Below are 27,382 nucleotides of genomic sequence, written 5' to 3'. Positions count from 1 at the left end.
TAGTTATTTATTTCAACACGTAATAGAATTGATGTACTCTTTTTGTGAGTGTAGTGCTTTCCTCACAGTCTACAGACAAAGGGGAGTTGTCTGCTTATAGTATTAAAAAAAGGGGGGGTCCTGTTGTGTCCTTGCATAAGAGACAACAGTCTACTGTCATTATTCATCCTACTGTCAGACAGAAGCTGGACAGAATTGTTCTCGGATACGACACAGAGGCCTGCCGGACCGCCAGCGTTCACCTGTCATCGCTACTACTAGCTACACATGTGGCAACGCTTCTGCAACACCCCCCCCCCCCCTCCCTTCCCTCTATTGCTCTGAAATCCCCAGGCTGGGGCTGAAGCAGAGGGTGTGTAATTTGATTCAGCATGAGTGTTGGCTAAATGGGGCGTTTCCCCCGCTTTCCTGTCAATTACAATTGTCTGATTTCATTCTGGAAGCTCAAAGCTGGCCTGCCATTGGCTGTGGTCCATGTGTCCATAGCGAGGGGGCAGCTGCGGGATGTCCCGTGCATCAGGGTTGGGGGGGGGGGGGGGGGGGGGGGGGGGGGTTGCTGGAGGTAAGGAGTGGCGGGAAGTGGGGTGGCGGTGGTGGGGGGGCTGTGGAAACTTTGACCTCGCTCTGTCATGCATAACAGGCCTCCATCTGAATTTCAGCGAGGTGGGCTGGGGGTAGCACTGTGCCCTGTGTGATAACATCTCACTCGCTGATACTCTAGTAGTGTGAAAGAAGACATTTTTTATTATCTGGAAAAAGGGTATAATACTGACACTGTGTCATTACGCTGAAATAGGTCATTCTGCTGATAACCACATCATGTATTTCACTCCCAAAGCCTCCTCATTTCATAGTGGCTGCCAGATTCAGCGGTCCCTTTTCTTTCAGATGCATTTTTTTTCTCTCCCCCAAAGTGTCGGGACAAAGGAGGCCCCTCTCCCCAGTAGGGAGAGCTCAGAGCGGCAGAGAAGGAAGGGGAGGGAGGGAGGCAAGGAGGAATGAAAAGAGGGGGTCCTATTCGCCCAGCTGCACCCCAACTAGTACCAACTAGCCCCCTCTACACTTGTGACGGGGGGGGGGGGGGGGGCTCCACCACGGGACTCCGCCCCCTATGAAGCACCAGGGTCGCCATACGGTCCGCACCTGGACCGGCCCATTTGCCTAATTATCAATGAGCCGCTCCCGGCCGTGTCCGAGCGTTCCCGAAGGCCCACGCTGCCGCCGGGCCCAGACAATGAGCCCCACTCGGGGAGCCAATGCATTGTGGGAGCGGCTGCGGCCATTACTGCCTTGGAAAGGCAACGATCAAACTGTAAGCAGGGGGAGAACTAAAGGCCACTCCCTAAGAACAGAGAGAAAGAGGGGGTTGAAAAGAGACCTCCAGTTTGAGGTCGCAGCCACAGTGAGCCATGAAACACCTGCTCCTGTACAGCTTGGCTAATTACAGGGAAGAGGGCAGGCCCCTCAGAGCTCGTGTAGGCTGCTAGCATAGGAGGGGTGGAACGTCGAATTACTGACTTGGGCCTCTGTATTTCATGGGTTTGACCATTTCAAATCACACTATGATTTGGGGAAACGGCTAAATGTTTTGCTCAGCTTCTGTCCACAACCCCAGTGTTATCTTTTTATTCACACCGTGTACACCTCAGATAAATACTTGTCGACCGGAGCTCTCGTTTTTGTCCTACGTAGTTCAGTGATTATGGCCAAATGACCACATAAGACAATAAAGCACGAATAAGGTGGCTTTGAAACGAGTCCCATCGGGGAAACAGATCTCAGGAACTAGCCAACTGGACGAATTCCAAGGCTTTTTGGCCTCACAAATTAAATCAGTGCTTAACGCCAGTGAGCAACCACATGCTTTTCAAGTGCCACAAGGAGCAAGCGTAGCTGAATCGTTTCAACAAACTGCAGTAACTAAGGTGTAACCAATGTGTACTGTAAAGGGAAAAATAAACGTGTTATATATTTTTTGTGTAGCTTTCATTCACCTCCGTGAATAATGACGGCTATAAAATATAAGCAGATACTATAAATACGTGATGGAATGTCTGTCTTATCTGTGTATTGTATCTGGTTAATACCAGATATTAAAATTAGCTAGGGGGTCTGATCTTTCTCTTTCAGGAAGATTGCAAAACCTTGACTGAAACTGACTGATGTTAAAATGAATAATATCTATTTTTTTACCACTTTTATTAAGCCATAATCATAATGGAAAGAAAAAAGGGAAAATTCACCTTCTCATCTGCTACCTAAATTTTAAGGTATGATTGACAATCATATTTCAGGCCAAGATGATTGTAAGGTGCGATGACAATTCTTTTTTTTCCCCTTCTTCTAATAACATATTTCTGGGTCATTCAGGTGCAGATTGGGTACCTCAACAATCATCCTCTTCCTTCTATATAAAACCACTTCATGGTAAAATAAAATTTTGACTCATAAAATGTTCACATTACTATCTACTCCTGCCCATACTGTGATTCGTGAATGAAAAACAGCAGCAGGCAAAGAAAATAAATCCCAAAAGAAAGAAAATGAAAAATGCAAGGTACTATACTTCTCTTATAAACAAAACTTTTATAAAATATATATGCATATATATATATATATAAAAGAAAAAATTAAAAATATTTCTTATACTTTTTAGTAAAGCAAGCAGTGCCTTCTAAAATATCTGCTTGGTTGTTTTTAGATTTTCTGAAAAAAAAAGAAAAAAAAAGACAAAAAGAACATAATGTATTATAATAATAATAATCATAATCATAATAATCATAAACAGTAAATAATTATTGAACAAACACTGATGAAACAAATGATTAAAAACGGTTGTGGTTTTTTTTCTTAAGAGAATATTCGGATGGCCTGCGTGACCAGGGTGTGGCACACTGGGCACTCGGGGTGGTTCAGCTCACAGATGCGAATGGCACACTCCATGCAGAAGAGGTTATGGCCACAGGGCACCAGAGCGGCCGTCACTTTGCTCTCAAAGCAGGTCATGCAGTCCCGCACGGTGGGCGGCGAGTCCGGCACGGGCAGGCGCCCGGGGAAACCCCCGACGGCCGAGGTGGGCTCGCTGTGAGCTCGGCGGGCCTGGGCGTGGGGCGAGCCGGCCACGATGCTGGTGACTGACGAGTTGGCGGTGCTCCCTCCCCCGCAGGGCTCCGGCAGACCGGGGGACAGTCTGGTCAGGGGCAGGGGCAGGCCTCCGAAACTCTTGGACCGCTGCTGGGTGTAGAAGGCCACCTGTTTGGGGTAGTCGGGGTCGCCCCAGCTCTGGGTGCCCTCGGATCCAAAGTAAGAGCAGGGCTTTTCTCCGGGGCTGGAGAAGTTACCTTTACTGTAGATCCCCCCTCCCTCGCCGCCTCCTCCTCCGACCATGACGTCTGAGAAGTTCTGGCGGTAGCTGCTGGTGAGAGGCTTGCGCTGGCCCCCCTGCAGCCCCCACACCTGCTGCAGGCGGCTTTCCAGACCACCGCTGCTGGCCGGGCTACTTCCGCCGTCCGGCCCCAGGCAGTCGTTCTCGTTATTGTGGTCGTGCAGGCCTCCCGTTCGGAAGGCGATGTGCGCCTCGATCTCCTCGCGGGCCCGCTCGGCGTTGCTCGGCGACCCTGTGATCTCAAAGACAGGGTCGCGGTCTCGACTGGGAGTGACGATGTAAGTACACGTCTGCTGCTGGATGCGTTTGATGGTGGAGCCCTTGGGCCCCACCACCAGCCCCACGACACGGTACGGAACCCTCACCTGGATGGTCGTCTGGCCCGGCAAGGGTGTGGGCGGGGACCCGCTGAAGGACACGCCCAGCTTGTTGCGGGAGGCCCGGAGCATGGAGAAGTGCTCCGCGGCAGAGATGATCTCCCTGCGGGCCAACGCCACGTCCTCCTTCCGGCCGGTGATCAAGAACACAGGCTCCTCTCCTCGGACGGGGGTTTTGATGTAGGTGTTGGTCTTGGCCCGCAGGGCTTTGATCTTACAACCTGCAGAGAACACCAAAACACAAGTTTGAATAAAGCCATTTTGTGAATCACCCCAAATAAAGACACGCCAATTTCTCAAACTATTTGGGCTGCTAATCAAGACCTGTTTGTGAACTGTCTGGTCTTCAGGTTGAGTTGCTTTTTTTAAAGTTATTATTATTTTTTTCTTATACCTGACCTGGTTATAGCTTTATAATATCACATGATTCCGCTGGTAACCAGATTCACAGAACAATCTACTGTCATTTGTAGGATTTCACATGACCTAGGATTTAATTGACTTATGTCAATGAGTCAGACACACCGCTTACTAATATATATACAGAAGATGAAACGCTGTTGACATTGGACAGATTAGGGTTAGACTGATGTGGGTTTTTCAGGGCCGACAGCAATCATTAGTAAATAAAGGAGGCCGATATTTGGGTCTCACACATCCAACTGTAGTCAATGTGAAAATGTCTGTAGTACTAGTACAGTAACACAAACCCTAACAGACAGCTGTCTTTAAATTAACATATGGTTAATATAATAACTCATAAAACATTTGAACAATCAATGTAAAGGTACATGGAGTTCCCAGCAGGTGTTAGACTTTGAACAAACTGAATGGAATTATTAAACAGACAAAGGCCTATGTGAATAACTCCCTAAAACATAAACAACACATTTGAATTATTCCTTAACACATCCACCGCTGTTCACGCTGTACACGCTGTACAGCGTTATTGCCCGCCATGCGTTGTCTGCCACACCACGCTGTACAGCGATATTGAGATCAATATTAAAAATTTTCGCCATGGCATTCATAATTCATATATACACCTCCGGCGCTGCAGCTGGACCTACGGCTCAATACAATGACGGCTCAATACCGCTGCCTGGTGGATGGTCGGGCGAGTTACACTGGTAAACAGGATATGGCTGCGGTGCGTCGATTAAATTCATCCGGCCGTCAGATATTGTCGCAAGGCTCCCGACAGACACTATGTACATAATGGATCGCTTCGCTTTATAAACTTAATAATCGATATGATTTCGGCGTTTATTGCGACATACAAACCGGAAATGGACCCTAGGCGATCGACGTCCTATACCTGGGATCTTTCACCGCCAGTCTCATTGGCGAACGGTAAGATTCAGATTCAGGGCGAGCTCCAGTAGCTCACCGCGTACCTCGAACGCTATTTCGGCGTCGGGGACAACCGTGCGCGTCACGGATCTGGGGTAGCGAGTTCGACTCCCGGACAAGCCGTACTTTCTCAGAGTGTCTTTCCCCCCATCTATACCCCCATTCAACCTGTTTCTGTCGGTCATACTTGACCAGAAAAAGCGATAAACGCAAAAAGAACCAGCTGACTGGTCAAAGTTTAAAAAAAAAGATTCAGATTCCTTTATTAAGCCATTTGTGTTAAAACACATGTAATTGTTGCAGCATTACAGTGTATGCATTTTTTCATTTCTTTTTTCACAGTAACGACAAACACCAACACAGACACAGGACAAAAAACAGTGCAGTGGAGGATTAATCATTTAAATACATATATATATATATATATATATATATATATATATATATATGTGTAAAGTGTAAAGAGGACGCTGACGTTATTTTCAGCCCAATTGTTTATTCATTTCACTGCAAACCGATCTGATCAATATATCACCCATACTACATAAAGCATTTACTGACGATCACGGAATTATAAACGACCCCCCCCCCCCCCCCATCTCCTCTGCGCATGATGCCGCATAACTAGGGATGTCCGATATTATCGGCCTACCGATATTATCGGCCGATATCGGCATTAAAATGTGATATCGGTATCAGAAATTAAGAGTTGTACAATATCGGTATAGGTAAAAAAAGCCAATATCGAGCATCCCTACGCATAACGTATAGGATCATATACAGTTGAATTTTTTAATATAGCGTGTATCGGGAATAAACGGCAATCGATAATCTATATATGCGTTTATGCCTATAACTCACGTTCTATGAATTACTGCAAAAAACGATAAAAATACTTATATTCCAGAAGGTATTTTTCGTATAAATGAAAAAGTATAACGTTCCCACATCCTGAACGATAGATCATGTTGAATGGGCCATAGTAATGTCAATTTAGCAATACAATTTAAAAAGTTATAGCCCTGCAAAGAAGGTGAACATCTCCATAGGCTTAGAGTGGTGGCAGACTGGCTATATTGATGGATATAACCAATGGCAGGGAATGTGTTAAGGAAGCAGTACATGGAGTGCGTTCAGGCATTCTATTGTCTCCATGAATTAACCTATAGCCTACTTGAACATGAGTGACAGCATTCTCTTGTTGATTAGATCGTTATGCCTAAATAAATGTGGAGTTAGCTTAAATGTAGTTTATATTCAAAATTTGATACCGGCTTAAAGAAAAAACTGCCAATATATCTGCAAATAAGTTTAACCCTGAGATGGATCACTGTTTTTCAGCTGCCCTGAGACTGTGGAACTGCCCCCTCAAGAGCATTACATCAGCGGAATCCAGTGACATAAAAGAAATGATAGACACAGTGCCGTTTGAAAGTCTGAGTTCAGGAAAACATTTGTTGTTGTGTCTCTGGACTCCAGTACATTGGATTTGAAATGGAACAATGACTATGAGGTCAACGTGCAGACTTTCAGCCGAGAGCATTCCCATTCATATCAGCTGAAACTTAAATGAAGTCATCATATTTAGTTGCAAATCATTTGCAAGTAATGACTGCCTGAAGTCTGTGACCCTTAAAGTGGTCATTTGTGAAATGATTTTGTCTTTCCTGCTAACAAAGCAGAGACCAGTGTCCCTCAATCGGGTTTATATAGTTCCATGCCCTCAATACATTTGAATGGGACTTAATGGGACTTTAGGCCTGTATACTATAAGAGTATGGGGCATGTAATTGATTTCTGAGTGTTACGTTGTCCAGTTCCTGGGGTTCAAAGAAAATATAAACCATCACCCTCCTGTCACTAGAAGTGAAAGTACAGGTAGGTGCAATTTCAGTGGATTCTTCCTGTCCAATTTCTCCCTCGACTTCCATAGTAAAATTGAACATGAAGAAGTCACTTAAATTGTACCTAGCTGTACTTACAGCACAGGAGGGTGGTGGTTTATATTATCTTTGAACACTCAGGAACTGTACAACGTAACTCAGAAGTCAACTACATCTCCCGTACTTTGAGTATTCTGATGAGTCCACTGTACACCTAAAATCCAATTAAGTCCCCTTCAAATTTAGTGAGGGGCATTGGTCTCTGCTTTGTTCGCAGGAAAGAGAATAATTTCACGAATGACCACTTTAAGGGTCACAGACTTCAGGCAGTCATTGGTTTCAAAGGATTTGCAACCAAATATAAAATCACTTTATTTAAGTTTATGTTCATTTATCCAATTACTTTTGGCCTGCTAAAATGGGGGGGGGGGGGGGGGGGGGGCTATGTATAAAAAGGGCTACAATTCCTACATGGTTCATCTGATATGGATGTAAATGTCGTCAAATTAGAGCTGAAAGTCTGACCGTTAACCTCAGTCATTATTCCATTTAAAATCCAATGTGCCAAAACAACAAAGAAATATTTCACTAGATTCAGACTTACAGACTGCACTGTCTGTATAGTATATATATTATGTGTGTGTATATGTATACTATATATATAAAACTCTAAAATCTATCTCTTCTTCTTTTATTTTTGTTGTTCTCCTCATGCTTTACTTGTTTCATGTTGAGTAGAAGCCCATTGGATGACCTCGCGTACAGAGCACTGTGTCAGGTTGATGACTGAAAAGTCTTAATTTGCGATGCGTTTACATTATCCCGGTGTACAGTCACTTCCTGTCCTCTCCCTGAACCTACAAGGCAACAGTCAGCCCACACATGCATCACTCCTATAGCCCTGCGTTTGATCAGTGTGTAATAGCTTACTATATTAAGGCCTTTTAGAGGCGAGCCTTGATGTGAGAGTGTGTGGAAGCTCATGTCATTTCATGTAAAATTACCTGAAGGCTGCGACAGCCAGCATTGGAATAAGACAAATAAATGAATAATCATTTGGGGAGGATTGCAGAGTACATTTCTGACGTTGAGACAGACAAGGTGAGAGGACAGTGATGGTGTGTATATTACAGCGAGTGAGGAACCAGCCTGTAGCACTAAATCATCAAGTGGGTATTATTTTCATTCAGAAATCCAGGCAGCTCTCTCTCTCACACACACAGACTACAGCGTTTATTGACGAGTTGACCCTGCCTCTATGCTCTCAGTGGGGTCTTAAACAATGTGTCTCTTTGGCCTGGTAACAATCATCAGCCATCTATTCAACGGACAGATCTGGGCTCTCGTCTCAACGGGCTCCAAGTGCTTCAGATCACACGGTGCATCGTTACACTATCAGCCTGAAAAACACTTGAGGAGCGGGGGATCAAAAGATGTACACACCTCTGGTGATTGACCGTGTGCCTTCCTACAGCCACTAAACAGCCCCTTATTGTGAGAACACTGACCTCACAGTGGCAATGGCTATAGTTGAATGTGATACTCTGGGTAGCTCATACCAAATATATATATAATATACCACATAGACTATCTATAGTAGGCTACTGGGTCACTTACAATTGCCTTTAACAAAAGGAGCACCCCCCAAAAGGCTTGGTATAATTTCCACAATGGTGTACAGTATTACACATTATAGGTTCATTAATAAAATATGACGTAATAACAATTCAACAAAGAATATCCACGCCCAAGATAGCAAAAGATTTTAACAGAGAGATGGGGGAAAAGAATCATTCTGAAGACCATCAGACAAAGAGAATCCATGAAAAGCATGTGCCTTGCCTCAGACACACATCTTTCTAATGTAGAATCATTCCACAACTGTAGGATTTGTAGAGCGTGCTTTTCATGACTGCATTGTGAGTGGTGCCAATGCTACGACAACAACAAAACAAAAAAAATGGGAAAAAAGCTCACCCTTGACCTAGACCGGTAATAAAAGCGTCTCCAGAAAGACACAAAGGCATCTTCCGGGAATCAATGCCTATGACTTTGACAGAGGGGAAAACGATCATATTTGGCCCCCTCTCCTTGGCGGGACCGCTGCACTTGCCAGATTCACCAGGCGGGCCAACGTGCTCCCCCTGACTAAGAAGGGGCGTGGTGGAGCACCACACTAAAGAAGCCCCCCCCCCCGCCACCACACACACCCAGAATCAAAAACGGCTCGTCTCAAATCCCCCCAAATCAGCACTTCTCCTCTGTCTGAGGAGTCTTACGCTGTACTGGTGCTCACTAGATCCACCCTCCCGTCTTCAGTTACCCCATTAAAATTCAAAGCTTACACTTCAGAGTAACGAACAGGAGCCGCAATGGGAGATGAGGGGCACTTAGCGGCACAAACTAAGTCCACAACATTGTCAATGAAAAGAACAAGGAACTCTGAAACAGGCCATCTCAACTGTCCTGGACACCTCTCGACATCGCCGAAACCTGCTTATTTGGGCAACAAACACAAATTAGAATTCACTGATGGATGTCCTGCCCACCCGCTAACCCCCCCCCCCCCCCTCTCTGACTTAGGGAGCCATGTGGTATTGAGAGTGCTAAGTGAAGTGGGGCTCAGGAAGAGCCCTTGTGTTGGGCTCCTGGGTGTGACTCCCATTCAGCTTTCAGATGCCACTGCCCCTCCATCCATCTGTCCATCCCGTTTCCCTGTCCCTCTCTCTCTTACCAGCTGGGCTCATCATAACAGCCAGTCAACAATAGGCACAGCCACACAAATACCTCCACCAAATAGAAAGAAAGAGAGCGGGGGGTCAACTTGAAGTTTCTGATTCAGAGAGGAAAAACCTAGAGTTTCAAGCAACTTTTTTGATGAATATAAGATGGGTAACTTGAACATTTGAAGACAATAAGCTGAGCAGGGCTGAATGAGAAGGAGAACAGCAAAAGAGTATCCTCTCTTTGTCAGGAAAAAAAGGCCAAGCCATAAAAACAAAAGAAGCCCCACTCTTAAGTCCAACTTCTCGCTGAGTCACGCTTCAAGATCATCCAGGGTGCCAAGTGGTAACACTGCCTAATCAGGTACCCCCCCCCCCCCCCACACACACACACTATCACACCTTAGTTTGACAGCAGCTGTCATTCAAGTTCAGGAACTATAAGTAAAACAAAATAATAATATATATATATATTTAAAAATATATATACACTCCAGATGACGTGCAAAAACTGCCCTGAATGTGGAATTTGACTTTCCAACTGGCTCACTCAAAAATAGGGGAAAACCACTGGGGGAGCATGCCCCCTTCTCCCTCTCTCCCCCCTCTCTCTCTATTGTCCAATTGTGTCACTGGGGCAGTGCGCAACATAAACAATGAACTGAATAAATTTGGAGATAAGGAAAACATCTTCCAAACAGACAACGGATAACATCCCAACCTTATTTTCGTCATCCGTTTTGGAGTTGTTTTTTTCAGTAGGCAATTCGGGGCGAAACACATTCCTCTTTTTACCAGTAGCACGTTGCGTTTTTTTGAACAGTCTCGGCGCGTTTCAGACGACAAAGGAAGCGGGTGCTCTCTCCCTGCCTCGCGCGCGCGCGTGTGTGTGTGTGTGTGTGTGTCTGTGAGCTGACATTGATGGCGTGGATGTAGAATAATGCGCCCATGAGGTAACGGTTCCACTCGTGCTTTGTGTTTCCTCCCGCGGTACGCGGTTCACTTGGTAGACAAACAAAAAGCAGCCAACGACTCGCAACAACGTATCAGTCAGTGATGTTTGGTTGTGAACTTGAAACACTAACGGAGTGGGAGCCTCACGTCTCGGTGGAATACAAAAAACACACACGCACCACTCCCTTTTCTTTGCCAATAACACCAGGTAACACTTGGGAGAACAAAACACATAAGGAAACCACCGGGTGATAATGCATTTAGGTGCGGAATAATAACATAACTTTGGAGAGAAATATCTGGATCCCAGCGTTTACCTTGTCTCCCCACTATCTCGGCCACATGTTCAGAGCTGGGCACGGGGACGCATTCTGTTATGTTGCAGCCGCGTCCTTTCGTCTCACTCGAGGAGCTCTCATACAGGGCACACAACTTGCTCTTCCCCTGCAAAATCCCCGTATCCCCGCCACCACCTCCGACATTGTTAGTGTGGTTATGATGATGATTATTGTTATTGTTACTCCGGTCCTGTAGTACTCCTGTAGTCGTGGGGGCTCCGCCGCCGTCCTCGCCTTCCCCGCCGAGCCCCAGCAGAGACAACTGGCCCAGCGCGACCCTGAGGGCACGGGAGTCGTCCTCCTCGTCGTCGGGCGGCACGAGGAGACCCTCGCTGCCGAAGCCGGAGCCGGCCAGATCCCCGCCGTAGCCCCCGTTTTTCTCCATGATCCCTGCTAGAACCAGCAGGCTAGGCATGGCTAACAAAAGAGTGTGAGACAAAGACAGGGAAAGAGACTGGAGAAACAGCACCCGTGCCGCCTCCTCTTCGCCCCCCTCCTCCTCCTTCCAGTCCCCCCTCTGCGCTAGTCCCTCCCCCAGCCCGCCCCCTCCCTCTCTGTCCGCTACACTCTTCCACACGGGCTCTCTCTGCTCCGGGCGAACACCGGGACACAAGGCCGTCTGCACCGAGAGGGGGCTAGGCGATGTGTTGCTCCACCCCGTCTGGTTTACACAGCCCCCCCTCCCTCCTTGCCGAGACAAAACGAGCCGCCCTCCCGTTGTACCATACCAGTCCGTCTCAGGTTCCCAAGCCGTGGCAGCATATCAGAACGCTACCCCCCCCCTCGGAGCTTTCCTTCACCTATGTAAAGAAGAAAAAAATATATCCCCATTTTCCTTTGTCCCTCATCCATTCGTTTGAACCAGACTCATTCCTACTAACCCTCGGAACGCAGCATACAGACCTCATCTTGGGCGACTTATGTAAGGTTACCACCAGGACGAAAACAAGTCCGCATCAATAGGTGTTGTAGGTTTTCCACGACCGGACCCTCATCATGGCAGTAGCTACACACCGGTCACCTCGAAGAAGTGTTTTGGGACATTTGGTGCCAACTTAGTGCTATTAGGCGTATAGGCTGTATAGCCTGGCTTGTGCAAAAGCAAATGCATCATCAGTGCTTTAGCACATAATTGGTCCGTATAGGATATGTATCTGTGAATATATGACATGTCTTTTAAGGTAGATTGTGGGCCATCCTGCACGTCATTCAAGAAGGAAGGAGTTAAAGTGTAATGTTGGGGGTCCGCCCACCTCTCTCGCAGTGGTTTGCGGCAGGTCACCGCGTTGTTGTGTTGGGCGCCGTTGCGCATGGGGATGTTATGTAGGGGGGGGTGCTATATGAAGAGGAGAGAAAGGGAGTTGTCAGACAGGCGTTGCAGACCCTGTACAGCGGGGAGCTTCAGAAAAACCGTCGCACATTTCCCGTAAGCAAGGCTTTGCAGCAGCCCGCATGAACAAAGAACCACGCTGTTCGCCTCGTTTCGCGCAACAGACTCGCCAAAATGTCCTCGAGAGAAGCCACGCCTGTCACAAAGGCTCATGTGCTCAAATATTATTATTGTTGTTGTTGTTGTTGTTGTTGTTGTTGTTGTTGTTGTTGTTGTTGTTGTTATTATTATTATATATAATAATATGGTCAATAATAAAAAAAATATATATAACAACAATAATAATATTATTTCACAATAATCCTTAACTTCATCTTTTACAAAGTACTTTCTCTGATGATCATTCAGCACCCAGTCTAATCAGCCCAGAGGTTTGTGGCAAGAGGTGCATGTGTGTGATTCTGTCGGGTGAGGGTGTCTGGTATAGCCAGCCAACTGAGGGGAGAGAGAGAGAACACATGAGAATGAGATGTTTCATTTCAACAGTAACTGACTGTCAAGGACTTCCCCATCATGTCACACAAAACTATAAAGCCTTATTTTCATTTAAACATTGTTTACATGCTGACCTTTTATGGTATAGGGACAGCACAAAAGTTGGTTTCATGAAAATTATAATCCGCTGACTTGAAACTATCCTTACCTGTTTGTTTTCACAAACAGGTAAGTTGACTGTATAGCCTTACAGGCTTGAGCCCCACTGATTACATTCATGCTCTGTTCTTGGGTTACAACTGTAATAACATGTAGCAGAAATAACAAAAAGAGGCCTTTTGTTATGTTTTGATGGATTGAGCATATGCAGAGGTTTAGTATAAATATTTTAGCATCTCTAGTGTGAATGTCTTGTGCCTCGCAAAGCAAGAAAACAACCCTCTGGACTTCCCAGCACAGAGTGAAAACAACACATGCAAGGGACATTGATGTTGGCATTAAATGTTACAAGATGGACAAAATTCAGCTGTTAAGTCAGTTGTGCAGTGGAAGGTGTAGATTAGAAGATGAATTTACTGTCATTTGACACAAATCAGTTCAAATGTCTTCTCCACATGTGTCTCCATGATACATAACTACATGTGGCTTTTCTTTAGTGGTTGGGAGTGTAGAGTCACACAACTCCTGGAGCAGTTTTGTGGTTCAGTGCCTTGCTCCATAACACTTTGGCAAAGACTGTGAGCACCGTTGTTGTGATAACAGCCACCCTCCAGTTGCCAGCTCACAGCTATAGAATACATGCTCCTGACGGTGCTGGGGCTCAAACCAACAAACTTTCGCCTATCGGTCGGCATCTTTACCAGCCAGGATTATTATTATTCACCCACTCACATCCATTTATCAGAGGTCTTATTGGAGGTCTTACTAATGGGTCTGATTGCAACTGTAGAGCTGTCCTTAAAGGAACATGCCAACATTATGGGAAATGCCATTATCGTCTTCTCCAGAGTCAGGCAAGAAGATAGATACCAATCTATCCCATAGAGACCAGTTAGCCTATAGCTCCAAAAACACCTCTCCTGGAGTTTTAAGCTAGGCTATTGATCCGTGTCTGCATCCATTCATTTGTGCTAAGCTAGGCTAGCTAGCAGCCGAATAGCTTTCTACTGAACTATTTATCTTCTTGTCTGACTTTGGAGAAGATGGTAAGCACATTTAGAATAAGGTTGGTGTATGATAATATGTGAAAGCAAAGTTTCACGGGGTGATATCGTGAAAATAAGACATGGTAAGCACACACGGAATTGTGTAAATAACATAATATAAGCATTCCAAAAACACATTTAAAAAGCATGTGGAGAAAACATTTAGGAAGGAAAGAAATTCTCAGCTGTCTAATAATCATTGAGTTTTGCTGACTAAACAAAGTATATTTACTGTCAAGCAATCTGTAAATAGATGTTCCCCACATGATTCTCCTCAAAATGAAGGCAATCATGCAGAAAGAACTCTTTAAATCTGGTTTATGAATATTATTATGATGCTGGTGCAAATGTGTTGAACCATTTTTTATTTTTTTTATCTACTTTTTCTCCCCATTTTTTTCAATTTTTCTCCCATCGCAATTTCGTATTATCCAATTCTACCCTCCCCTGTCTCGAACGTTGTTAGACCATGCCTCCCACTGGTCGGCTGCAATGTGGATGAAGCCTTGCATCACGTGTCCCCTCCGGTACCCGAGGAGGCAGCCGTTGCATCTTTTCACCTGCACAGCGCGATCTCTCAGCGGGGAGGAGTAACGCGTGGGAGGCTCACGCTGCCCCCGTTGCTTCCTGATTCTGCTGTACAGGCGCACCAACCGACCTGTAGGAGTCGCTGTCCACAATGTACAATCCTCACCCACCGGCTTTCCCACCTCCTAATACTGCCAATTGTATTAGTATGAACGACCAGCCAAGCCGGAAGCAACGCCGAGAGCTGGGCTCGAACCCAGCATCTCCTGCGTTAGTGGCGAGCGCCTTGCCCACTGCGCCACTTAGCCGCCCTTATGTTGAACCATTTTCAAAGAAATAACTCATATATTCAATATGAAAATAAAAGCATGAAAACAGACTAATCAACTAAACAGGCTCAGCTGATTAAGACAATAGCTGATTAATTGATTGATCGACTAAATGAGTCCGCTGACTTATCAATAGATTTATGGGGTCACAGTACCACCTCCAGGTCACAGTATAAGCCACGTCCTCAATTACCACTACACCATTGATATACATGCATGATCATGGTCTAGACATCTTAACTGGGTGCCAGTCAGGAAGGGGCTCTTTCCCCAAGGGCACTCCGCAGACCAGAGCTCACAGGGGGACTCCCCTGCATGAGGCCCGGGTTTAAAAAAAAAAAAAAAAAAAAACGGTCGTCCCCCAGTAGCAAGACGCAAAACAGCGACAAGAGGAGAGAAACAGGGAGGCTGGCTAAACAGAGAGCTGCATGGTGGACCCAGGTGGTCTGCTGCCCCTCCCTATTACCCAGCGGAGAGGACTGGGGGAGATCTAGGTGATGATAATGGGAGAGTGGGGGTATTGCGCGAGGGCCAGCTTTTCAGCAACACGCCAAGTGAGCCAGTTTCTCCAAGAGGTCATCCAGCTCCATTAAACAGGGTCTGTTGGGAGCCCAAGGCCCCAATCAATAAATAGGATGGATCAGGGATAATGTTTCCTCTACACACCCCTCTCCGTCTGGGTGTCTGGCTGTGTGGGGCTGCCTTGTTTGTGATGTTACTGTACACCTTTTTCTCTCTCTCTCTCTCTCTCTCTCTCTCTCTCTCTCTCTCTCTCTCTCTCTCTCTCTCCATCCTTCCTTTCCCTCTGTCATACACATATAGTATAACCTGTGTGACCCTGACATGAACCTGCCTGACCCTGTACAGTCGCTATGGCTCTGAAACCCACATTGGACACAACAGCTCTGGTTTACATTCAGATCTTATTGCCTCGTTGGAGGGTACAGTCGTCAGCTGTGTGTGTGTGTGTGTGTGTGTGTGTTACAGGATGCTTGTAAAACCCAGAGTGCTGAGGTCATGTTACTTGCACATAAAAAAAACTAAATGATCTTGACCATCTGGTTGTCAGGCCAGTCTCGTCTCTCTTTCTCCCTCTATGAAAGGGTCACCGCATCTCTGGGGAGATGCTTTGGTTTACTGTGCCCCGAGACAGACACCAATCTCTTTGTCCAACAGCCCGTGCAAACACCACGTCCAACCTATGGACTGTATCCGTCTTTCAAAGGAGGATGGTCTTAACAGGCTGTAAAGACATCTCTGAGACTTCCAAAAGGGCATGTCTTTGACTTCCACGGCCAGATGTCCTTTTCATGGCCTTTTCGGGTGCCCCGCTGTCAGATGAACGAGGCCACTGCGAACACAAAGGGCCACGCTGGCCAGGCACCATGTGCTGATGTCATAGTGTACAGGCACTCTGGGATGATGTAAGACCTCATGTGAGCGGTGTCACATCTTGCGCTCATAAACCGAAGAGAGCATTTGCCCCCCCCCCCATAAGAGGATCAATTATTGCAGATTATATCAGACAAAGCCTTAATCAGATTGACTGACTCGGGTTGGAATGACACTCCACTCAACATATCAAATCTAGTTTATCTTTGCACCATCAAATCAAGCCCATATTGGTTGTTTGTTCACCTGTACCTTTCACAGTTTGTCAATAGAGCGCTGGGGGATTTTCTCAATGACTGGTGTCACCCATAAATACAGCCACATAAAACTCAGCTGTGAGAGTGGCTGCTTTACATGCCACCCTCTTGCTTCCAGTGCTAGCTATTTATGTCAATATGTTTATGGCAGAGGACTGGTGTGACAAACATGCCTGTACTTTTAACATATTAAATGGACACTTTCACCACTAGTAGAGGCAGATCCCCCACACAAGACACTGAGACACTGTTTACTCACACACATAACCTCACCTTCACACACACTCATACACACAGGCGGATGTAGTGATTGGGAGAGCTGGCCTCAGCTGGGAATATGAGTCAGGTGGCTATGACTTCATTGCTTTTTTCAGGCATTAGGTCATCTTTCTCTTCTCTCTGTCGTGTCTCTCTCTCTCTCTCTCTCTCTCTCTCTCTCTCTCTCTCTCTCTCTCTCTCTCTCTCTCTCTCTCTCTCTCTCTCTCTCCCTCTCTTTATCACACACACACACACACACACACACACACACACACACACACACACACACACACACACACACACACACGCCCTCTCTTTCTCTTTCACTCTCACTCAACAGCCAATCACATTGATGCTAAACAGCCAGTGACACACCTAGAGATGAGTAAGGTTCACCTCACCTCTTACTTCCCGCACTCTGATGATCTCACTAATGCAAAGCTATAAGCCTTGAGCTAATCATTACCGGTTTCCATTCCATGAAGTGCAATGAAAACAATGGCCATGCTGCACCATGCAAAATGAAAGATAGCTACTATAGATAGATCACCATTTTGTTAAATTATTGATTAGTCAATATTTCGATAAAGCTTTTTTAAATTTGTATTCCAAAATGATTACGTAGGGTGATCAGAAGAGCATAGCTTAATGAAGGATTGATTATATTGGTCTGCTGTGGGTGAATTTTAAACCCATACTCATTACATTACTGTTTACACATTACACTTTTTGTTTAACTAAAGGACTTGTAGATAGGTTTCTTCAAACTTTTGTATACAGTCATACCTCAAAATTAAGCTCTAATAGCCTACATCCAACTTGATGTAAACAAACCATTTTCAACATATAGGACACTGGTGTTTTGGACAGGTGAGTCCCAAGTCCGTCTTGCCTTGACACAAAAGCAATGTCTGAAATATAATTTGTCTTTAGACTATACTGAAATATTTGGTAGTCATTTTCTTTTTTGGCAAATTTACCACTGCCATAGGCTTCCAGTGTGTCTTAAACACCACATAATCCCATGAAAGTGACCATATTTGACTAAATGCCATGCAAACCTCTTATGCATCACTTGTTTTCTGAAAGGTTCTGCCACATTGTGGTATACAATAATAGAGATATGTTCAGGAAAATTAATGCACCTCAGATGTCAGCATGGCATTTTTGTCAAATGTGGTGACTTTTGTGTGTTTATGTAAGAGTTCGAATGTACACGTGCCAAAGGCAGTGATGAATCAGCAAATAAATACATGTATTAATTATTGGTCATATATATATATATATATATTATATATTAATATATTATTATATATTTATTTTTTATCAAGACAAGAATGACAGAGGAACCAAAAACACTGGTAATGTAATTTAATAGCATATTTCAAAGTCATATTCAGTTACAGCTGAACATTTTATTTGTTTTGTGGTCCGACTAGGGCTACCCACATTTTTTTTATTGTTTTTTTATTTTTATTATTTGGATTGAGGTCTGACACTTTAATTTCACGGCACAATTGTGCCAGAAAATCCCCAGCAGCTAATTTAGCTTGTCTTTAGTTCGGACAAACTAATTTACCAGCTTTTCGCTAAGGGCATGTAAGCATTTTACAGCCTCAGGCTAAGTTTTCTGAAAGCTTTACCTATATTTCCAGCTTTTCAGCTCAATTTGTTTTGAGGAAAAGAAAAGTGGGCATATGAAGTGCAGGAAAATATTAATTAATAATTATGGTCGCCAGGTGGCGCGAGGCTACAGTCTAATTAACAGATATCACTCCAGGTCTGGCAATGGTGGACTACTGCAGCCCAATCAAGTGTGGTGGTTTTTGTTAAACAGAAGTCGGCTCTTTGGGGGGGCGGGGCGCAAAACGTTCTTTCGATATAAAGAGAGTGATCGTGGTGAGTTTGAAAAATACACTTTGAATTCAACAGGCGTCGGCAAGCCTGTAAAACTATTATTTCCCACGGGAGAAAATAGTGTTACGCTTCGGGCACGCATTGTAGTAGTCTTTTCGTTGTGTAAATCAATAGAATGTTTATAGAATGTCAGTAATTTATTTATTATATGCTGGTAGGCAGCCTTTTACATTACCTGTCCTATTCAATGTTCTTGACTTCTCATTCTACTTGGTGACCAGTGGATGGCGCTTATCATCTTTTTATCTTGACTTGTGGGCTACAAGGAGTGTAGAAGGCAGGGGCGCTGCGGCATTATTGTTTAGGAAAGATGGTGACACTGATAACATGAATGTGTCTCTACAAAAGGGAGGGGAAAGTACTTTTCCCTTGTTGTTGTCCGTGTGTCTTAATTTAAGATAATGCAGAGTTATCTTGCAAACTTTAGCCTACTTCCTTTGCCTTGCCTGGGATGCCCTCTAACGGTCTTCTAATAAACTTCACCAGTCGACTAAAGCCAAGGGCATAAGGCATAAAGGGGAATACCAATGAATCTAAGTTGGTTATCTAGTCTGGAACAGTAGGCTCTCAACCTTTTAAAATTTAGGGTATTCCTCTGGTCTAGAACAGTAGGCTCTCAACTTTTTAAGTTATTCCTCTGGTCTAGAACAGTAGGGAAACATACTGTATGTTCGAGGAAACATACTGCCACCTGTTGGTTAGGTATGTGAACCAGGACGCGTCTATGCTTTAGGCAAGTGGCTTGTCCTTCCGCGTTCCCGTTTTGCGCTCTGATTGGCCACGCACGTTTCTGGTCATGTGACATGTGCGCCCAATAGCGTGACGAGCTGTGTCTTTGCCCATTTCCTCGTCGAACAGCCTGCAAACGACGTGGCGTTCTATCGCCATGCTCTAAGACAAACTCTAACCTTAACCAACTTCGAAAGAGTGCCTAAGCTTAACCGTCGAAAGAACTTGCCCTCACGCTCTAAGACAAACTCTAACCATAACCAACTTCGAAAGAGTGCCTAAGCTTAACCGTCCAAAAACTTGCCGTCCCACGATTGGCAAGCAACCAGGACAAGGGGGTACCAGTGTTGCCAAGGACACTTTCCAGGCGGTCTAGGAGGATCGAGTGTGAGATGCAGTGTGCAAACCATACCATAGGGGGGGGGGGGGGGGGGGGGGGGGGCGCGCGGCGCGCCTCTCAGGGAGGAGTCGGACTGTTGGAGGATACTGTGATCGCAGACGTTACTGTAGCCTGTAGCCTGTAGGCCTTGTGTATGTATGTATGTGACAAATAAACCTCTTGAATCCTGTCATATATTCAATCAGTTTCAGTAACTACAGAACACATAATACTAGACAACTCACTTGTTGAGGTCCGGCCGTCTGGACGGTCTGGGCTTCCACAGCACATTCCACTAAGCACTTTGAACTGCAACCTCTGTATGAAAAGTGCTATACAAATAAAGTTATTATTATTATTATTCCATGATAAAAAAAAAAGTATCCATTTAGTTAGATAGATGATAGATCATCATCCAACACTGTCTACAGTATCCTATCCTGTGTTCTGATACGACCGCAGGCGCCGGCACGGTCACCGGGCGTTGTCAATAATAGTCCCCACCGGAGCAGCACCAGCAGCAGGTGTAATTGTAACGGCGTCGCCTGTAGATGATCCCGCTTCCTGCTGCTCTGTCAGCTTCACTGTCTTCGTGAAACCAAAATTGGTTAGGCTTACTTGTTTTCGTTTAGACATTATGCATTCCTGAGTGACCTTATTTACTGGCTGTCAAAACGATCACTGTGTCAACAAGTCACAGCCACAGGTTACAAAGTGGGTCAAGTTTGATTTGTGCCGTGCGTGCATGCAGGCTGCAGCGCCGCCGCGCTCCGAATGGTAATTGCAAGAATAGCATGCATGTTGCCATATTACGTGTGAATTAGTGCGCAAATCATTAATCATACATCCAAAATAGCATACGTTTATTATTATACACGATGATGATACAGAAAATTACAGAAAAATTAGAAATGCATGGCAAAAGTAGCATTTATTTTCAGTAATTTAGAGACCCCCCAAAAAAATCACAAATCAAGTTTTCAGGGGAGCTGATGTCTGATCTAGGGGAGCTATAGCAGACCCAGCTCCCCCCGTGGATCGCACCCTGGTGAGATGGTGTCAAAAGCAGCTGAGAGGTCCAGGAGGATGAGGATGCTGATGTTGCCAGCATCAGCAGCCATGAGGAGGTCATTTGTTACCTTGAACAGAGCGGTCTCTGTGCTGTGTTTAGCCCTGAACCCAGACTGGAGTGGTTCGAACTAATTCTATAAGCTAATTATATAATAATTATTAGGAGGCTAATTCCATTCTATTCTATTTTTAATTCTTCAATGACTCCAAGTTGAGAACCACTGGTCTAAAACAGTCCAATCTATTTACATTTTTCAAAAATGTTCTTTTGTACCTTAGTTGCTATTGCATGTACAATACATATATGTGTTTTATTACATGTATATATACATACATATACCAACTATTCGCCTGTTTTATTCTCCACCCATGACCCATCGATCATCCATAGCAACACTATCAGGGGCGGACCTAGCACATTTGGCGCCCTAGGCGAGCTTCACCACTGCGCCCCCCCCCCCCCCCCCCCACAAATCAAAACATCTTAACCCTTTCACTGCCGCACTACCAAGCGGTTAACCCTTTTCACTGCAACAAAACACAGAAGGTTAACCCTTTCACGACCGCCGGTTGTGTGATAGTAAAGGGTTAACCCTCTGTCGTGTGGCAGTGAAAGGGTTAACAGTTATACAGTAAAGTACTGCACCTTTATTTTTTACAAGCAAGAACAAGAGCTAAGAATAAATGATAAATGTAAAGTGCACACTAAAGAATTAAAACAAATAAACAACTTAGCTAACACACAATAATAGGGCTGTCCCTGACTAAGGATTTGGATGGTCGACTATGATTGGCCAAAATTTGCCGTTAGTTGACTATTTACATTTTTTATCATTCCATTTGGGCTGTGGGGGGTGCTTAACCCATTCTCTGCCGGAGCTTATATCCATCGCTGTTTGATCTCTGCCAGCACTGTAAGTCTATGGAGATGTTCACCTTCTTTGCAGGGCTATAACTTTTTAAATTGTATTGCTAAATTGACATTACTATGGCCCATTCAACATCAATTATCTATCGTTCAGGATGTAGGAACGTTTTACTTTTTCATTCACACATTCATACAAAAATACCGTCTAGAGTATAAATATGTTTTTATCGTTTTCTGCAGTATTTCCTAGAACGTGAGATATAGACATAAATGCATATATTAGATTATCAAATGCCGTTTGACACAGATGAACGTCATATAAAAAATTTCAACTGTACATGGTCCTAGACGTTATGACTTATCATCTGCGGGTGAACGGAGGGGGGGGGGTCGTTTATAATTCCGTGGCCGACGTTAAATCATTTATGTAGTATGGGTGACGTGGTGTTTGTATGGATAATAATAAACAAACAGGCTGAAAGTAACGTCAGCCTCCTCTTACCGTTGGGCGATCACACTGGCGCAAACAGATCCCAGTTATGTAATGTTGATCGAGGTGATCCAGTTCCGGTTTGTATAATACTAATATACGTCCAAATCATGTTGTTTATTGAGTTATGGCAACGGATCGATATCCACAGTGTCTGGATTGAGTCCCGGGAGCGATAACGAGTGGCCGGACGGAATAGGGGACGGACCAAGCACTTCCGGCCACTTCCGGTTTGGCAACTCGTCGATCGGCCACGAGGTGGCGGTATTGAAGCGTTGCAGAGTTGAGCGGAGTCCTACAGCACCAGCCAAGACTCCGTGGGTGAAATGTGAATACCATGACGAAAATATGAAATATTGATCTCAAAGACGCCTTACGGCGTCATTGGCAGATTACGCGGTGTTAACACGTCATCGGCGGATAATGGGTTAATGTCTGAAGGAGTCGACTGAAGGCTTCTTGTCCTCTGCAAAAGCATGCAATTGGTCCACTGATGGATACATCTTGATATTTGTCTAGTCTAGTGTGTTCATTAGATGGGTGAAATCCTCTTTCAGTGCCTCTGTGCCTGTTTTCGTAGGCAGTTAGCCTCTGGTATGTGTGCCATTAGCGTTAGCCACGCTTCTCTAGGCCTCTTTTCTTTTGGAAAGAATGATACAAAAAAAAGAAAAAAAATTACATATAACTTTTTTTTTATTTATTTTTTTTATATATATTCGACTAAGAGGTTGGCCAGTCGACTACGGCTCCTTTCGACAGATTAGTCGACTAATAGGGGTCAGCCCTACACAATAATAATAATAATAATAATAATAATAATAATAATAATAATAATAATAATAATAATAATAATAATAATAATAATAATAACAATAACAAACAATAAAATAACGTGCACATTTGCTTTAAAAGAAAATTATGTATTGTAAAATATGTTACACATATATAATCAAAATATAATATGCTAAATAAACAAACAAATCAATAAAAATGTTAAATTCACTTTGTCTGAAGAACTATTTACATTCCACTCCCTATTTACATTCCACTCCCTATCATCACACTTCAAGGTTAGCCTGTAGCTCCTACTGGTTTCCATTTACAGTGCAATCCTTCTGGCCTTCCTCTCTGCAAAGTCATCAATCACATCATCATATGAAATCTGACCACCAACCTCATGGTTAATACTGATTACAGCCAGACCACTGAGGTGTTCTTGAGCCATGGTTGACCTCAGGTATGTTTTCAAGAGTTTTAATTTGGAAAAACTCCTCTCGGCTGAAGCTACTGTTACTGGTAGCGTTGCACTGATCCGCAGAGCAATACACAAGTTGGGATATATTTCTGTGCGCTGCTTTGTGTGTATGAATTTCAACAACTCAAGAGTTGTCATGCTCTTTGATGGCAAGTCAGGTACATTTTCCTCCTCATCCAAATCAGATTGCCCTCCATGGTTTAAGGTGTGTACAAGTGCCTCTGCTTGCTTCATCAGCTCTTGGTGTGGCAGGTCTTGGAAGTTGTACAAAATTGCATATCTTTTACCTTGGCACGTTTCTCTTCTTCTTCTTTTCTTCTCTTTTTATACTGCGACCCGGATGGCTTTTGTCTCTTCATAGTTCTCTAACATTAGTCTTTCTTTCCTCGTCGCTCAATTCTTTTTTTTTATCCACTTTTTCTCCTCATTTAAAATTTTTCTCCCATCCCAATTTAGCCGTGCCAATTCTCCCCTGTCTTGAACGTTGCTCGCATGTGCCCCCCACTGGCCGATTGTAGGGCGCCCCAACCGATCTGTAGGAGTCGCTGTTTACAACGTCCAGATTACCACCCATCGACTACCCACCCGCTAACTCTGCCAATTGAGTTAGTATGACGGCCGGCCCAAGCCGGAGGCAACGCCGACAGCCGGATTCGAACCCGGTGTATCTTGCGTTGGTGACGAGCGCAATGTCCGCTGCGCCACCCAGCTGCGCTCGACGCTCAATTCTTTTTTTTTTTATCCACTTTTTCTCCCATTTTCTATATTTTCTCCCATCCCAATTTCGTATCATCCAATTCAACCCTCCCCTGTCACGAACGCTGTTTCTTGCCTCCCACAAGCCGGCTGCAATGTGGACTAAGTCATACATAGCACAAGTCCCCTCCGGTACTTGAGGTAACAGCAGTCGCATCTTTTCACCTGCGCAGCTCGATCTCTCAGTGTCGAGGAGTAACGTGTGGGAGGCTCACGCTGCCCCCGACACTTCCTGATTCTACTGCGCAGGCGCACCAACCGACCTGTAGGAGTCGCTGTCCACAACGCCCGATCCCCACCCATCAGTTTCCCACCCCCTAATACGGCCAATGTGTATTAGTATGAACGACCAGCTAAACTGAAAGCAATGTGGAGCGCTGGGCTCGAACAGGCAAGCCCAGCGTCTCCGTCATTTGTGGCGAGCGCCTTGCCCACTACGCCACGTAGCCGCCCCCCCTCGACGCTCAATTCTATAACCACTTGACCGATGCACAGGGCTCTAGCATGTTCTGACTGTGAACACCTAAAGCTGAGGCTCAGACCGACCGACCGACCGTTTTAGATTTTTGGCTCATTTTCCCATGTTAGAATAATTCTTTTATGTAAAAATAATGGTTGCAGATATAGAGGGGGGCGCCAAAACTGGGGCAAGCAAAATATGACATACTATTTTTTATTTATTTATATTTTGGCGCCCCCCTCTGGGTGGCGCCCTAGGCAACCGCCTATATCGCCTGTAGGAAGCTCCACCCCTGAACACTATATTATCACGACATCCAAGTTGGGGGATCCCCCTTTGAACAGCCCATCTGAGGTGTCTCTCCTCCACATCACCTATGGTGCTTTTTTCCTATTGCTCGTTTTTTTGTGAGTTTTTCCCTTATCTTCATTGGGGAATGTCTGGGAGTGTCGCATATTTGGATTTGATGGTGTTTTTTATTGTCTTTTATTGTCTTCTTGACTTGTTTAAAGAAGACTTGTACAGCCCATGGGGGCATTACTAGTAAGGGTCTCTATACTATGGGTACCCAGCATGTCTGACGCCTACTAGTAAGGGTCTCTATACTATGGGTACAGCATGCCTGATGCCTACTACTAAGGGTCTATAGACTATACTATGGGTACCCAGCATGCCTGACTGACGCCTACTAGTAAGGGTCTATACCAGGGGTTCTCAAACTTTTTTATACCACAACCCCATTTTATTTAGATAACTTTTTTTGCGATCCCACACTTAATGTATTTTTTTTATTTTTTTTACTTGCCAATGCCCCCCACTGTCACCTACCCTCGACCCCACTTTGGGTTGCGACCCGTAGTTTGAGAACCGCTACTATGGGCATGTCTGATACCTACTAGTACGGGTCTATACTATGGGTACCCAGCATGCCTGACGCTGATAGATATTTCATTAATATAATCGTTAATATCTAATATCTTCTAAGCTCAATAGCATATAAGCTCAATAGCATAATCTCCCCCACTGTGCCAATGGGTCGAGTGACGAAGCCAGGCAGGCACCTATCTAGAAATACATTGACCTGTGTGACCTAATGTGCATGCATGGCTATATCGTCCTCCGGCCACAGGCCAGTGAGACCAGATTCATCCTTAGACTACTACCATATACGACCAAGCCTGATCATCTATTTATTAACCAGTGGCTCGCTAAATTTGGAACCCACACAGTATAAAAGCATGGTTGTGTCATCATTCTGGAGCCTCTCAGCCCCCTGGAGGGCTGTGATCTCCAGGACTGTTCCTCGTTCTCTGTGTTTCTGTCAATAAATACCATCGATTGACTTCACCTTCGTCTCCTGGCTCATCATATCAATCCAAAGAACTCAGTTTTATACTATCAACGCCTACTAAGGGTCTATACTATGGGTACCCACTACCCAGCATGCCTGATGCCTACTAGTAATGTCTCATTGTGGCCCCAGCTTGCATTTATGATAGCAGGCAGGCCTTTTTAACAGCAGGCATAGTGGAGATTTGTGCTCTACTCACAGCATCTTTCTAGTATGGTATGTAAATTAAGTGCTTTATTTCTGAAACCCACCATTGTTCCTGTGATTCTGAACGATTTCCATGTTATAAAACAAAAAAACTACACAAAACTGCTCTTAGAACTACTGTATTTAATTAGCAGTATACATGAACAGACGCCTGAGTAGATCTTTGGAATAAATAATTAATATGAGTAGTCTGGAAAGTCTGGAAAAGGCAGAATGATTCCTCATCTACCCTCCGTATTTGATTGTGATTTCCAATGCAAATCTGCTGCTTGCGCATCAGTTAGGAACAGGTGAAGGTGTTTGTGTTGATTATGTCATTATGATGTGTGAACAATGGACATGGTTCCAGCTGTGTGTGGAGGGTTGGTCATTCGGCTGTCCTTGTTGACACAATGACAAAGAGCATGAGAGACGGCTTTAGAATTGTACCATTGTGGCACAAAGCAAGGGCAGCTGCCATACCTGATGTTGAACTTAACTTAACGTTGAGATAAAAAGTATACACAGTGCATTGATTACACAAATCTGTTGCTGTGTATTTATAAGTCATTGTCAGTATGACGAAGAGGGCTAATGTACATCTGTGGAGGATAAGGAGGTATGGGTGTTAAAGCAGGATACATACATACACAGTACTGTACACTTGGCAATTTGGCCCCTAAAGGCCTGAATCAGGAATTTGACATTAGATCTTTTCTGTGAATGTAATTCCTTTGTGTGTATGAACACCATGTGCTCATACTACTCTAATACCACTACTACTACTACTACTACTACTACTACTACTACTACTACTACTACTACTACTACTACTACTACTGTGTTTTCTTTGTAGGTTGTGGTCTTCATCTTGGCATGATGTTCTTTCTTTTTTACATTTTGTGTTACATTTTCCCTTGTGTCAAGAAAACAACATTCCTTTATAAATAGACAGAGGCAGTATGAGTCCTTATGGAGTGCAAACTATTGGGTTTACATGACCTGTACTCGGGGACCGAAACTAAAGCCTGCCGCCCGCCAGGGGCGCTCAGTTTTTACCTTTGGCGCTTGACACTTAGAGGGCTGCCCGCCGTGTGCCGTGTAATCAATCAA

At 44.6% G+C, this 27,382-nt stretch overlaps 1 protein-coding gene across 1 annotated transcript; it reads right to left on the bottom strand.

Annotated features, from left to right (window-relative positions):
• Nucleotides 1-387: 387 nt before the first annotated feature.
• On the bottom strand, nucleotides 388-11,443 carry mex3a (mex-3 RNA binding family member A). Its single transcript, XM_084335735.1, has 2 exons — nucleotides 10,993-11,443; nucleotides 388-3,983 (listed from the first exon to the last, which is right to left on the bottom strand). The coding sequence occupies exons 1-2, from the start codon at nucleotides 11,426-11,428 to the stop codon at nucleotides 2,851-2,853; spliced, it is 1,569 nt and encodes a 522-aa protein (XP_084191861.1). The 5' UTR covers nucleotides 11,429-11,443; the 3' UTR covers nucleotides 388-2,850.
• Nucleotides 11,444-27,382: the final 15,939 nt, after the last annotated feature.

This window comes from Notolepis coatsorum, assembly GCF_963971535.1.
Source record: "Notolepis coatsorum genome assembly, chromosome: 19".
Classification (NCBI taxonomy): Eukaryota; Metazoa; Chordata; class Actinopteri; order Aulopiformes; family Paralepididae; genus Notolepis; species Notolepis coatsorum.
This window is presented reverse-complemented; position numbering and strand designations above follow the sequence as displayed.

What these genes read in the sequence shown, in the direction of transcription:
- mex3a (XM_084335735.1), bottom strand. Translation starts at nt 11,428, where the DNA reads ATGCCTAGCCTGCTGGTTCTAGCAGGGATCATGGAGAAAAACGGGGGC. An exon ending in CGAGATAGTGGGGAGACAAG is followed by an intron (nt 3,984 to 10,992) that starts GTAAACGCTGGG and finishes TGTTCTCTGCAG; the next exon opens with GTTGTAAGATCAAAGCCCTG.